We start from the raw sequence: 14,437 nt of genomic DNA on the forward strand, positions 1-14,437 counted from the left end.
TTGAGGAGGTGGAAAAAGTAGGGATAGAAGGTATTGGAAGGTAGGGAAACACTAATCCTTTTATTCTATAAAGGGTAAGTGGATGATAGACATTATTGTACAATTCTCAGTTATTTAAGAACCATTAACATAAAGACAAACATAAACCTATGGAATGGAATAGAATAGCCCAGAAATAACCCCTTGCATATGTGGTTCAATAATTTTTGACAAGGGTGCCAAGATTCAATGGGGAAAGGACAATCTTTCCAACAAATGGTGCTAGGAAAATGATACCTACGTGCAAAAGAATGAAGTTGGTCCCTTACATTGTATACAAAACCGAATTCAGTGGATCAAAGACCTAAACGTAAGAACTAAAACTATAAAACCCTTAGTGAAAAACATTCGGGAAATGCTTTGTGATGTTGGATTTGGCAATTTCTAGAATATAGTACCAAAGGCACAGGCAACAAAAAAAATAGATCGCATCAAAAGACTATTTTTGTTCATCAAAAGATAACAGTGAAAAGGCAACCCATGGAATGGGAGAAAATATTTGCAAGTCATGTATCTGATAGGGTGTCTACAATGCAACGATGACAACCCGATTAAAAAAGGGCAAAAGATGAACAGACATTTCTCCAAATAAGATAGACAAATTTCCAATAAGCACATGAAAAGATGTTCAACATTACTAATCATTAGAAAAATGCAAATCAAAACCACAATGCGATACCACCTCACACCCCTAAGGATGGCTACCATCAAAAACTAAACAAAAGAAAATAAGAATTGGCAAGGATGTGGAGAAGTTGGAACCCTTGTGCACAGTTGTTGGAAATATAAAATGGTGCGACCCGGATAGAAAACCCTAGAGTTTCATCAAAAAAATTAAACACAATTAACCATATGATCCAGCAATTTCACTTCTGGGTATATACCCAAAATAATTAAAAGCAAGATCTCAGAGAGATTTGTACACTCATGTTCATAGCAGCATTAGTCACAATGGCCAAAGGTGGAAACAACCTAAGTAGCCATTGATGAATGAATGGATAAACAAAATGTGGTATATATACACAATGGAGGAAATTTTAATCCATGCTACAACATGGATGAACCTTGAGGACATTATAATGAGTGAAATAAGCCCAACAAAATAGAATAAATATATGATTCCACTTAGATGAGGTACCTAGAGAAGTCAAATTCATAGAGATAGAAAGTAGAATGGTGGTTGCCAGGGGCTGCGGAAGGGAGAAATGGGGAGTTATGTGTTTATTGGCTATGGCGTTTCGGTTTGGGAAATGTTGAAATGTTATGGAGATGAATGGTGCAACAGTGTGAATGTTGTACATGACGCCACTGAACTGTGTCCTTATAAATAGTTAAAATGGTGAATTTTATGTTATGTATATTTTACCACAATTAAAAGAAACCCTAAAACCCTTGACTATTACTGTAGGAGTTAAGCTCTTAAATTCTGTTTCGTTGAATGATTACCTAACTATGACTAGCCAGGAGTACAACTGCTACCCACACAGACAGTACCTACCTTCCTAGAGCTGTCTGTTGTCAGTAAACACTTAGATAGCCTCAGACTTCTGTGACTGCTCTCTTTACTGCCTTACTCTACCTGAAACCTTGCTGTTCCTTGAGTACGCTGCTTTCCTTGTGGCTCTCTCAAGTGAAGCTGCTTTTTCTCAAACACCCCACATACCTTAGTGTCACAAGAATGAGTCAATGCCTAATTTGCTGCCCCTTTGCAGCTTCCTGACCATTCTTGCCCCTGCTTTCCTTTTGATAAAAATCTCTCCCCATTGATGCCCAGTGCCATCTGGACTTTATCACCCTTTCCACTTCCACAGTGAAGTCAACAACCAGCTCAGCCCTCCGCTATCTTCCTCTCTTTTTTAATACCTGCCATTCAGTGATTTCCAAGTCAATGATCCATTTAACTCGCAACCTCCCTATGTCCTGACCTTTTTCCCTCTGCCTCCACCACACATTCCCAAAGGTCCCAGGAACCTGATAGCCCCAGAAACTTACGTCAAAACCATGAGTTCAAACATCCTGCGCCCCTACACTACTTCCTATGCTTCCAGCTTCCAGGTCTTCTATCTCAGAGACCTCCAATCTACTTCCTTCAGTTCCCTTCCCTCTTAACCAATTTACAAGTCCCTCCTTTGCCAGTCCCCCAACTCCCTTGCCCGTCTGTAACACTGCCACACTCACCTATCAAAACCTCAACTCTGCATGAACTCAGCCTGCATTCAGGCCGCTAGGCAGAAAATCACATAAATGGTATTTCTTTATTTTAAACGAATCACAGAAACCTCAAATGGGAATTTGCACTGCCTGACAACCCTGTTGGGTTTCTCGAGCTCACTTGCTCTGCTATCCCCTACAATGACTATTATATTCCATTCCTCTCCTCAAATCTTTTGTTTTCAGCTGATGACCTTGTGTAGAGTACATGACTAAATCTACAGGCCTGCTTGATTCTGTATCCATTGTCTTTCATCCTATAAAATGAAGTGACTTTTCTATCAGAGACCAATACCTTCATATGGTGCTCTAGATCCCATCCCTTCTCACTTTTTTAAACACTTCACTCCTTTGATCTTCCCCTCTTTCTGTAGTATCATTAGTTTACTCTCTATTGCATATCATTTGATCTATTATCTTCTTTTTTAAAAAATCCCTTCCTCGACCAGACATCCTTTTCCACCTAATACCTTATTTCTTCATCTTCATAGTCAAACATCTCACAGTTGTCTATGTGTGCTATCTCTATATCCTCACTTCCTACCGCACCCAAATCCCCACTCCACTGAAATAGCTCTAATCATGGCCACCTACAACCTCTAGATTGCCAAATCTAACGTCACTCAAACTCAGTAGCACGTGATACAGCTAACCACTCCTCTCCCTTCTTGAAACACTCTCCTTTCTTGGCTTCTATAACGCCACACTTGATTTTCCTTCTACATTCTAGCTGCTGCTTCTCAATCTCCTGTGTTCCTCCTCTTCAAACCCGTTTCTAAATATTGCAATTCTTCAAGGGCAGTCCTGGAGTTCTCTATATAGTCCTTCTCTAGGTGATTTCATCCATTCCATCGCTGTGAGTACAATCTCTGTGCTGATGATTCCTAAATTATATTTCTAGGTTAGAATTCTCTTCTAAATTCCAGATTCTTTTTTTGTTTTCTTTCAAGATTGGCCCTGAGCTATCTGTTGCCAATCTTCCTCTTTTTTTCCTTCTCTCCCCAAAGACCCAGTACATAGTTGTACATCCTAATTGTAGGTCATTCTGTTTCTTCTATGTGGGATGCCACCACAACATGGCTTGATGAGCAGTGTGTAGGTCCATGGCCAGGATCCAAACCCACGAACCCCAGGCCCAAGCAGAGCGTGCAAACTTAACCACTTGGCCACAGAGCCAGCCCCTAAATTCCAGATTCTTACATCTGTCTATTGATATCTCTGTAGCATGTCTCAAACTTATAGCTATAATTTGATTTTTCTCCCAAGCCTTTTTCTCTTTCTTTCCAGTCTTGGTAAATAGCACCATGATCCACTCAGTTGCGCAGGTAGAAACCTGGGAGTTTTCTTTAATTCCTCCCTCTCTCCCCTGCCCTAACTGCTAAATCCAGTTCATGAGCACAAACTATTGGTTTCTGCATCCAAGAAAAATATCCCTGAGTAGAGATCATTTGCCTGCTATATTTAAAGTAACACTTAAGGAGCTCTTAGCATTGTTTTGCTTAAGACTTAAAAATCAATATACCTAACTAAAATTCATTATGAAAACAAAAAAGTAACTAAAGGAAAAAAAAATCCTCACATAGTTTTATTTCCCTTAACAAATGCTTTCTTAAATGCTTCAAGTAAGTCTTGACAAAGTAGTTACCACGTGAAAACAGCCATATTCTACCACAGGAGTCCTTAATATTACGATACCATAGTTTTTCAATTCAAAGACACACATTTTTGTCTTCTTACAGAAATCTAGTTGTATCTTAACAATTCTGATGGCATGTCATAGTAAACTTGGAAGCATTTTTTCTTCATGGTACATAAAATGTCTTATTATTTCCAATTGTGTTTTTACATATAGAATAAAAGAAGAATGTAAAGATAAAGCAAATTAAAAATAAAAACACATAGGGGCTGGCCCCGTGGCCAAGTGGTTAAGTTCGCGCACTCTGCTTTGGCGGCCCAGGGTTTGGATCCTGGGCGCGGACATGGCACTGCTCGTCAGGCCATGTTGAGGCGGCATCCCACATGCCACAACTGGAAGGACCCACAACTAAAATATACAACTATGTACTGGGGGGTTTGGGGAGAAAAAGCAGAAAAAATAAAAAATAAAAACACATATATCCTTCCTCTTATTTAGCATTGGCTGGGAACTAGTGTTTTTCTCTTGGTAAATAAAACTAATTCAGGATGATAATTAACCTCTTCTGGGGGTCATGAACCTCTAAGACATATTTGATAAAACTTACGATTCATCTTCCTAAGCAAAAAGGTATAAAGCACAGACATATACAAATTTACATATAATGTAGGGATTCACAAGCCCCTACGACTCTCTAAGTATCCATGGATCCTAGGTTTAGAATGCTTGATTTAGATAATTATACAACAAAGTTGTAATGTTCTAATGGATCTTTTTGAAAAGGTACTACAAAATAAATTGAATTTAAAGCAAATTTAAGCACTGAACAAATACACACAGAAAAGTCTACATTAATACATCCTTTAAGTCCCAGAGCTGGAACCAAAGTTTGGTTTGAAGGATGGTATATCTCATCAAAATTAATGTCTCATCTAATGCAACAAAGAACTTTGTAAGATTAACTCTCTTTACTCTTACCTTAAGAGCCTTTTTATATTTTTATTAGCAAAACCATAATAAGCCCCATTCATTTCAAACAATTAAATGCTATGGTCATAGTATTATAACTAGCAATTCAGAGAAGGTGATGATGCAAGATAATCACATTTTCTTTGCCTATTTGCCTGACTCCAAAGCTGCTTGACAAATGTTGCATGTTATTTCAAAAGGAAGATAAATTTAAAGTCATTTCATGTGTTATATTAAGCACATTTTCTTTTCAGAATTCTTTAAGCAATGCAAAAGTTCAAGATTAGAAACAGTCATGCACAATAAGGAACTTAATATCAGATAATGATACTTTCTATAAGCAATTAATAAATGTTCAAATTCAAACAGGCATTACCTGATAGAAATTTATGATTCTTTAAAATATATGTAACATTTCAATTTAACAGACTAAGAATATTTAAGTTTAAATATAATTATTTGTAGTGGTCATTAATAATTTAATAGATTACCATATTTCAATGTGAGAGATGTTTCAAATAATAAGGCTGCAATTAATACATCTTCTTTAAGCACTTTATTCCTTAAGTTCAGTCGAGCATGGGCTTCAGATAGGGAAACTCTAAAAAAGAAAACTGATGCCAATCAAAATATGTTGATATTATAAAGATAATATATATTTTGGCAGGAACAAACCAAGACACACATGAACATAAGCCACACCTTAAAGATCAGCATATTCTTACTTTAAAAAAATTTTTAATTTCTTTTCAAAGCATTTTTTTCCTACCAACTTGAATAGACTATTCCAGAATGAGCAAGTATCCTGACTTATCAAAGAGTTGGTTTCCACTCTGGCTTATCTTTATTATTCCATGTCTCCTCCCCTCCCCCCTAAGTTCTATTCAGATAAATACACAGTTGGGAGAATTAACCTAACTATAGACACATCCTTGGTGTTTTCTTCCAGTTCTTCATCTATTTGAAGTCCTCATAGAATCTTGAAACTTCAGTGTAGGAAGAGATCTTGGGGATCAAAGCTCTAACTCCCATCAGATAATTGAATTTTCTCTCCAACATCCCAGGCTACTTATTTTCCAGTCTCTTTTGAACTTTTCCCAGGATTCGCTAGGAATCATGAGGCAATCCATTCCTTTATATTTTTAAACTAGCTTTGATTACCTGAAAAAAATCTCCCTTAGGCATATACAATGTACTTGAATGATTGCTGGACTTGGCAATCAGAAAACCTGGGCTAAGTCTCCAGAATTTACTAGCTGTGTGACTTTGTATAAATCATTTAATTTGAGATTTTTTTGAAGCTCAGTTATGAAATGGGGATAAGAACAATTCACAGGGTTATTGTGCTTTCAAATAAGGCATTTGAAAATTCTGGGACTCACCCACAAAGATTATATAAACGTAAGCTGAAACTGGTTTCACTGCAATTTCCACCCACCAGTCTTCTGGGATTACAGAACAAGTCTAATACTTCTTAAATGTGACAGCTCTTAAAATATTCAAAGACAACTTTTCTAGTTGTCCTATGTTTTCTTTTCTCCAAGATAAGTATTCCTAGTTCCTCACTATGTCATGAGACATAATTTTCAGACCCCTCACCATCCTGGCTACTCTCCTTGTGACCAGATTTGGTTAACATTCCTTTTCAGTACAGTACTACAGGAGTAATTGACCAGCAGAGTAGAGGTGAGGCAGAACTGGCATTTTCTTTCTCTTGATACTATATATATTCTATAATACAACCCCAAATCACAGAAGTATTAACAGCCTTATTACATTGTTTACTCATAAAGAATGAAATAAGTCTTTTCATTTTAAGCCATATCACCCATTTCCTATCCATTCCCGCTTGTACTAGGGAGATTGGGACCTAAGTGAGGGCAGTACATTTATCCTATTAATTTTCTTCTTGTTAGACTAAAATCATCATTTGAGCTTGTGAAGATCTCTCCAGAGTTGTTTATTTACAAATTTAATTATCATGTTCCTGATTTCCTCACCCAAACTCCTTCTAAAAATGTTGACCAGGACAGAATATATATACATATACATATACATATACAGCCTTTCAGAGAGAAGAGAGTATTGTTCAGCTCCACTTCACTAGAAAAGCAAAGATGGTATTATTAGGTTACTATCTATAGAAGCAGGAGAAAAAATCAAGGTTTATGACTCTTCTGAGTAGTGGTTCATTTATTTTGCTATTTCATAAACCTCATCTCCACCTCTAGTGTTTATTTCTACAATGGGAAAAAGTAGAGTTATCATATTAAAATTAATTCTGCTTAATTTTTGGATCAATATAGTCAAATGTAAACTGAAACTGTGTGAGTTTAAATAAAAAATACCTTTTTATACAGAGGAAAAACATATACAGTGGGAGAAATTAACTAAACCTATTTATCTCTTACAGACATAGTTGATATTTCCTGCCAGTCCTTCACTTCTCTTATTTTATATTGCATTTATAACAAGATATTTATTTATTTAATGGATTATTTTACTCCTGGTCCTACTTCATAATTTGTTTGAGATCATACATTAATTAATCTATATCAAAGGAAGTGTAAAGGTCTGTCATTAGGGGCTATTTAAATTATAGTACAGCCACATCAAAACACACTAAAACTGTTAATGCAGCTATTAAAACAGAACGAAGTAATCCTTTATGTGCTGATAATTTTCTTTTTTTTGAGGAAGATTAGCCCTGAGCTAATATCTGCCGCCAATCCTCCTCTTTTTGCTGAGGAAGATTGGCCCTGAGCTAACATCCATGCCCATCTTCCTCTGTTTTATATGTAGGACACCTGCCACAGCATGGCTTGATGAGTGGTGTGTAGGTCCACACCTGGGATCCAAACCAATGAACCCCAGGCTGCCGAAGCAGAACATGCAAACTTAACCGCTGCATCACCAGACCAGCCCCTATGTGCTGATAATATGATATGTATATCATGCATGATTTCATTTGGGCAAGAAGAAAATATCTACCCATATGAATATATATACTTATATTTATCTATTATATATATTTATATATATAAAATGTTTTGTTAAAAAAGAGACAATAAGCCCAAAATGGAGTCACTTGTGCTAAGCCCCACATCAGCAAACCAAGACTTAATATCTCAGCTAATTACAGTTTCACCCTCTCACAAAGTTTCACATCCTCACAAAGGGATGTGATCTTTAAGCAGTCAATCTAGAATTACCTGGTCAGCACTAGTGTGGTAATCTGCCGTTTAGACCCCCCACCCTTATCCCAAAGGAAGATGACCCTGTCTGAAACAATATACTCTTTGTTAGAAACTTCCTTTTCTACCCACTTCTGTCCATAAAATCTTCCATTTTGTATAGCCCTTGGAGTTCCTTTCTATTTGTTAGATGGGATGCTGCCTAATTCATGAATTGTTGAATAAAGCCAATTAGTTCTTCAAATTTACTCAGTTGAATTTTGCTTTTTTAACAGTTTAAATAACACATACATCTAAAAATATATAATATATTCAAATAAAATATATATTTAATATACATCATATATTTAAGTTACATATTTGTATATGCTAGTATTTGAATAGATAATTTCTGGAAGGATATACAAAAACTGTTAACAGTGATTGTCTCTAGAGAGTGGGATAGGAATGGGTAGGGTTAGCAGGACATTTTAGACTTTTCTTTTACTGTGTCCACACTTTACTTTTATAATAAAAATTAGTTTTTTAGAAAAACTTTTAGAGGAATAATAATAGATGAGTCTATTAAAGTATTTTAAAGTAAAATATACTTAAAAAGAATTTTTCTAGATTCAACTACAAAATACCTAGAATGTAAGCAGTCACTTTGTTTTCGTGTGTGTGTGAGGAAGATTCACCCTGAGCTAACATCCGTTGCCAATCCTCCTCCTCTTTTTTTAATTGAGGAAGATTAGCCTTGAGCTAACATCTGTGCCAGTTTTCCTCTACTTTGTATGTGGGATGCCCCCACAGCATGGCTGACAAGTGGAGTAGGTCTGCACCCAGGATCTGAACCTGCGAACCTCTGGCCACTGAAGCAGAGCACGCAGAACTTTAACCACTTGGCCACAGGGCCAGGGCCATAAATAGTCACGTTTTAAAAAACAATCATTTGCATTTGAAATCAGAAATTTTCTCATGCACATGTCATACAGGAGGTCCAATAAAAATTAATTTAGTGAAAAACAAATTATTGGAAGTTCAACTGATGTAACAATATAAAGGGCCGGCCCAGTGGTGTTGTGGTTAAGTTCTTGCCCTCCACTTCAGCAGCCTGGGATTCACCGGTCCAGATCCCAAGCATGGACCTACATGCTGCTCATCAAGTGATGCTATGGTGGCATCCCACATACAAAAAATAGAGGAAGATTGGCAACAGATGTTAGCTTCTGGCATCACCAAAAAAAAAAAAAACCCAAAAAAAAATATAACAAAAGGAGTTAAGTCACTTTAAATTCTGTTGGAACAAGGTAAATTGTAAACCAACCAATGAGGAATCAAATAAACAAAGAAAAAAGTGAAACAGATAAATAAGTTCATTAAAGACATCATTTAAAAGTCAATACTGGCTTTAAGATTTTGCATTGAATACCTACAAATATTTTAATGCAGATGATGACAGTTTTGATCCACATTTAGAATCTGTTCTGATTCTGTGACTTGCTAGATAATAGCCATGAATCATTCTTTCTGCCTCCACGCTGAATTCTACATTCAAATTCTTTGCAAAAGCCAGCAGCTAAATTAAAGTGTGAAAATTTTATGAGATTCAAACTTTATTATAGAATCTATATTACAAAAATCCAAAGTACATTGTCATTTTATTTTTAAAAGTTTGCATGTTTTATTTATATCAAAATTGATTAAATATCTGGGGCCATTCCAAAATCATTGAGCACTTTAAATCATAGTCTTAGGCTTGTAATGAATATTAACGTTTACCCAGAATAATTTCTTCCTCCCTCTTAGAAGTGTTCTGTGCAATGTCTTTGAATGCCTATCAAGTCTTTGTTTCCCCCAGAATAAAGGCTCACTTAGAGCCTTTCAGTGGGAGAGCGGCTTCCTTCAGAGCTCATTTCCCTTTGAATAGCTTTAATCCTTTGACAGTTGAATTCCCTATAACTTTCTCTCATTGGCCCTAGAGCTATTTGCCCTCCTTACTTCCCTTCCTTCCTTTTAAAGAACACAACTGAACACCAGCAATGTGGGAGGTACTGTATAACTACTATGAAGGTGGGCCTTGGAGATTCAGTAAAATTTTGGTTAAAGAATAAGTCTTCAACATAATGATTTTCACTATTTCCTCTGAGTTTTGTGCTTTTTTCTTTCTGAGTGATTCCCAGTTCCTAAGTCCTTATTCCATGACATAATTTCCAGACATTTCACCATCTTAGTGGTTTTCTGCTTTTTCAACTCATAGAACCAAAAGGAACAATTAACAGTAATAAGGTTGTTAACTATAATATTTATATTTTAAATACAACTTTTTTTTAAAGATCTGGATATGTCCTGTCTGCTTTATTCTCTTTATAATCCACGGTTCTCTGCACGCCTTCAAAAGTGAATAATAATACTATTAATAACATCAGTAGCCCTCCCTAGTTCTACCCTATGGAGGCACAGTGATGTGCCACCTCTATTCCCCTTCAGGAAAGGACTTGTTGCCCCACCTACTGGGAGTGCTGTCAGCGTTGGCCTCCAGTTGTCAATTTCTTTAGGGATTGCCTCAGTATAGCCCATATCAAATGGCTGATTGAGGCTGAAGTGGAAGAATGGTGTTATAAAGCCTCTCTATTTCTATCTAAAGCAGGACAACCCTGGTGGGTCTCTTTAGCTCCAGAGCTCTTTGTGGGGCCAGCCAGAAGCTACCTTGGGGCCTGCATCGCAGCTTGACTCCTTCCTTTGCCCAAACCTGCTTCCTTCTCCTTTCCACAGGTATTGACAGAAGAGCACTCTCTAATAAACACTGGCACACTAAACCCCATCTCAGTTGGCCTCCTAGAACCCAGGCTGCAACATATTCCATCAAATCTGTTTTGTGTGACGAACAGATTTATCTTCTGGAGAAATAATTTTCACTATTTCACTAGCCTAGGAACGTCTACAACTGTTCTCTAAACTCTGACAAATCAACTATAAATTCTTTTGCCTGAGCTTTAAGGCTTATTGTAAATTTCCCAAATCCTAATCCCGATGACTCCATAATACAAATTTTGCTCCAGTCAGGCAGGTCTTCTCATAGTTTTCCACGTATACTTATTTCTACTTTTATGTCTTTGCTCTTACATTTTTTTTTTTCTGTCTAGGATGCCCATCCTTCCTGCCATCTACATCTTACCTTTTCTTAAGGTCCAACTAAAGTCTCACCTCCTCCATGAAGCCTTCCCAACTCTTGCATTCTACTTGATATCTCCCTTTCTGAATTCCTAAAATACTTATAATCAGCACCACCCAGCTTAGCACTTCAATTGTCTCTTAATTGTTTCACGTATCTTGTTTTTATCTCAATTAAAGATCAACTATTTAAAGAAGAAAATTTACGTTTCTGTGAGAATATAAAAAAAGAGAAATAGACTCATATATATAAAGCATTTAGTAAATACCTAACTAATTAATACCTCGACAGATTTTTTTGTTTGTTTTTCAGGGAAAAACTAGGCAAAAATATCTCCAGGTCATTAGTGTGTCTAAATATTTAGTACCCTAATTCTTAGAGACTAGCTACTTTATTCTTATATCCTAAAACAAACAAAAAGACCTTATTGTATCATAAATATTGTTCTTTTTCTGTTCTAATCTATGGGAATAAACAATGCTCATAATTCATTTTTAAGTCCACCTCACCTTTCAACCTTTTACCCATGCAATAGGCTTACAAGGAAGGCAGCTATGCAAAAAAAATTTAGACCCATGGATTCCCACTTCCCAATATTTCCTGCCTTTTGTCTATCCAACCTAGGTATTTTAACTCTACTGTGGACAGATTTCTGAATAGTTAAAGTTAAAAAGGCTTTACTTGTAAATACTTGAGTACCTTTAACAGTGGGAAACAAATGGCGAGCAATAGGATATATTAGGGTATATGAGGAAGCCATTTGGTGTAATTCAGCCTGACTTTGTTTTTTGAAAAGGGCCTGACATGGCCGTTGAGCATGCATTGTATGTCTGCTTTAAACATTTGTTACCTCCCAGACAAGAACAAATGGTCTTAAGATAAAGATGCAACTTCCCTCATATTGGCATTTCCTTAGGATAAGCATCTCTCCTTAGGCTAGGAATTGATTGCTGCACCCACCCTGTGACCACCCAACTTGAGACAACAAACGGGCTACCTGCTGTGTCCATCAGTCACTGTGCCGACAGAGCAACCTCGTGACTATTGTAAAAGGGACATTTCAATCATATGTAATACATGCTCTTTGATGGTATATAATCACTCTGTACATCCCCACATCTTTGGTGCCCTTCCTTTCTTGGGGAAGGAAGGCCCGGGGCTAAGCTAGCCCTCAGATCTGGCTCATAATAAACTCATACCAATTTTCATTTATAGAATTCATTATGGATTATTTTTGTCGACAATAGCTATGAGAATCATTACTAAATTTACGTCATCTACTCTCAGGACATGCCAGACATGTTTTTATGTCAGGACACTAAAATGGGTTAGTGACTCATGATAGATATTCCTTAAAGTCAGAATTCTGAATTCATATAAAGGAAATCCCTTTGAATAACTGTATATCTATATAGCCTGTCATCATAATTTTCTGTAGAAATATTATATTTTGGTTTTCTTTTCATTGAGATTATTTAAGCTATAGTGATCTGGACAAGGGTGCAAAGAATAAGTTCAACATTTTAGTATCTATGCCCTTATACAGTTTTTTATTTATAATAATCCTAAATACTTTCTATACAATGTCTTTAAAATGTTTAAAGCTGGAAGCAAACTGGAATAAAGGAAACCTAAATAAAGAAAATTGAATGCTCAAATGGAGTACTATTTAAATTGAGGATCGTTAGCACAAGTATTCTTGGTAATCATTTTTCCTACATTTACCTTTTCAAAATCTTCAGTTGTAAACTGTTTAGAAGCTATATAAAGCAGCCCTTCAGGATCAATGGCTTTCTTTAAAGTATGATGCACAGTAGGAAGAAGTGGGTGGCAAGGAGATGATTCATTGCAGTTAATCAATAATACAAATGCCTCTAACAGATTAGCTGGAATCAAACTGCAATCCTACATCAAATGAAAATGTAAAAGGAAAACATTAAACTCTGGCATTTTCACAAACTTTTTGGAAATAATTATGAGAAGTATGTATAATTATTATTTAAATTATTAATATATTTATATTATAATATTTAATTATATTAAATTATATAAATATAATTATTATTTTATTATTTTTTATTATTAGTTATTACTTATTAAAGTGATTTCTGAATAGCATGGTAAAATTGTGGTAAACAATTTTTTTTAAATGCTCTTTATTATTAGAAAGCATTGGAAATAGAGCAGACCATATGGAAGAGAAAATTAGTGAGCAAACGTATACAAAGCTTTGAGCAAGGTGATAATAGACAGAATCAGAAAATTGCAACTGTATATCAGAATAGATTAATAAACAGTTATAACATAAAGGCCAAAGGGAAAGAAAGCATTAAAAATAACTATAACCACTTCAATTTGGTAACAAACTCACAATACAAAAAGGGATAATTAGTGACAAGAAAAACATAGAAGAGGAAGAGGTAAAGGACCAAAACTGCACAGCAAATGGAGATAAGATGCTATCAGCAGAAAAAGCACATCTCATCTATGAGATCTTTTCTACAAACCTCATGGTAATCACAAAGCAAAAACTCAAAGGACAGTCACAAAACATAAAAAAAGAGGAAATTTAGAAACACATTACAGAAAACCACCAAACTGAAACAGCAGACAGAAACACAGGGAAAAAGAAACAATGGAAATATAGAACAACCAGAAAATAAAAGATAAAATGGCAGTCTTAAGCCCTCAAATATCAATAATCACCCTAAATGTAAATGGATTGAATTCACCAATCAAAAGACACAGAATGGCTGGACTAGAAAACAAGATACAACAATATGCTGCATCCAGGAGACCCATCTCAGCTCTAAAGACAAACACAGGCTCAGAGTGAAGGGGTGGAAGTATGATACTCTAAGCAAATGGCAACAAAAAGGAAGCAGGTGTAGCCATACTTATATTAGACAAAACAGACTTCAAGCCAAAAAAGATAACAAGAGACAAAGAAGGACATTATATAATGATAAAGGGAACATTCCACCAAGAAGACATAACATCTATTAATATATAGGAATCTAATATAGGAGCACCAAAGTATATAAAGCAACGAGTAACAGACCTAGATGGAGAAACTGACAGCTACACAATAATAGTAGAGAACTTTAATACCCCACTAACACCAATGGATAGATCATCCAGACAGAGAGTCAACAAGGAAATATTGACCTTAAATAAAACACTAGACTGGATGTACTTAATAAATATATATACAACATTCCATCTAAAAGAAGC

General features: G+C 35.9%; 1 protein-coding gene across 6 annotated transcripts in view; it reads right to left on the reverse strand.

Moving 5' to 3' along the window:
- MCMDC2 (minichromosome maintenance domain containing 2) overlaps positions 1-14,437 on the reverse strand; it is a 40,895-nt gene that overhangs the window by 2,744 nt on the left and 23,714 nt on the right. For 4 of the 6 annotated variants that reach the window (XM_070222186.1, XM_001494432.7, XM_070222185.1 and 1 more), the window contains 3 exons: positions 12,929-13,108; positions 9,465-9,607; positions 5,347-5,456 (listed from right to left, as the gene is read on the reverse strand). In XM_070222186.1, the coding sequence (XP_070078287.1) occupies positions 5,347-5,456; positions 9,465-9,607; positions 12,929-13,108 (433 nt within the window). The remainder of the gene's footprint in view (positions 1-5,346; positions 5,457-9,464; positions 9,608-12,928; positions 13,109-14,437) is intronic. The other 2 variants (XR_002810271.2, XR_011421561.1) reach the window with 1 other exon arrangement.

Source organism: Equus caballus, chromosome 9, assembly GCF_041296265.1.
Source record: "Equus caballus isolate H_3958 breed thoroughbred chromosome 9, TB-T2T, whole genome shotgun sequence".
NCBI lineage: Eukaryota > Metazoa > Chordata > Mammalia > Perissodactyla > Equidae > Equus > Equus caballus.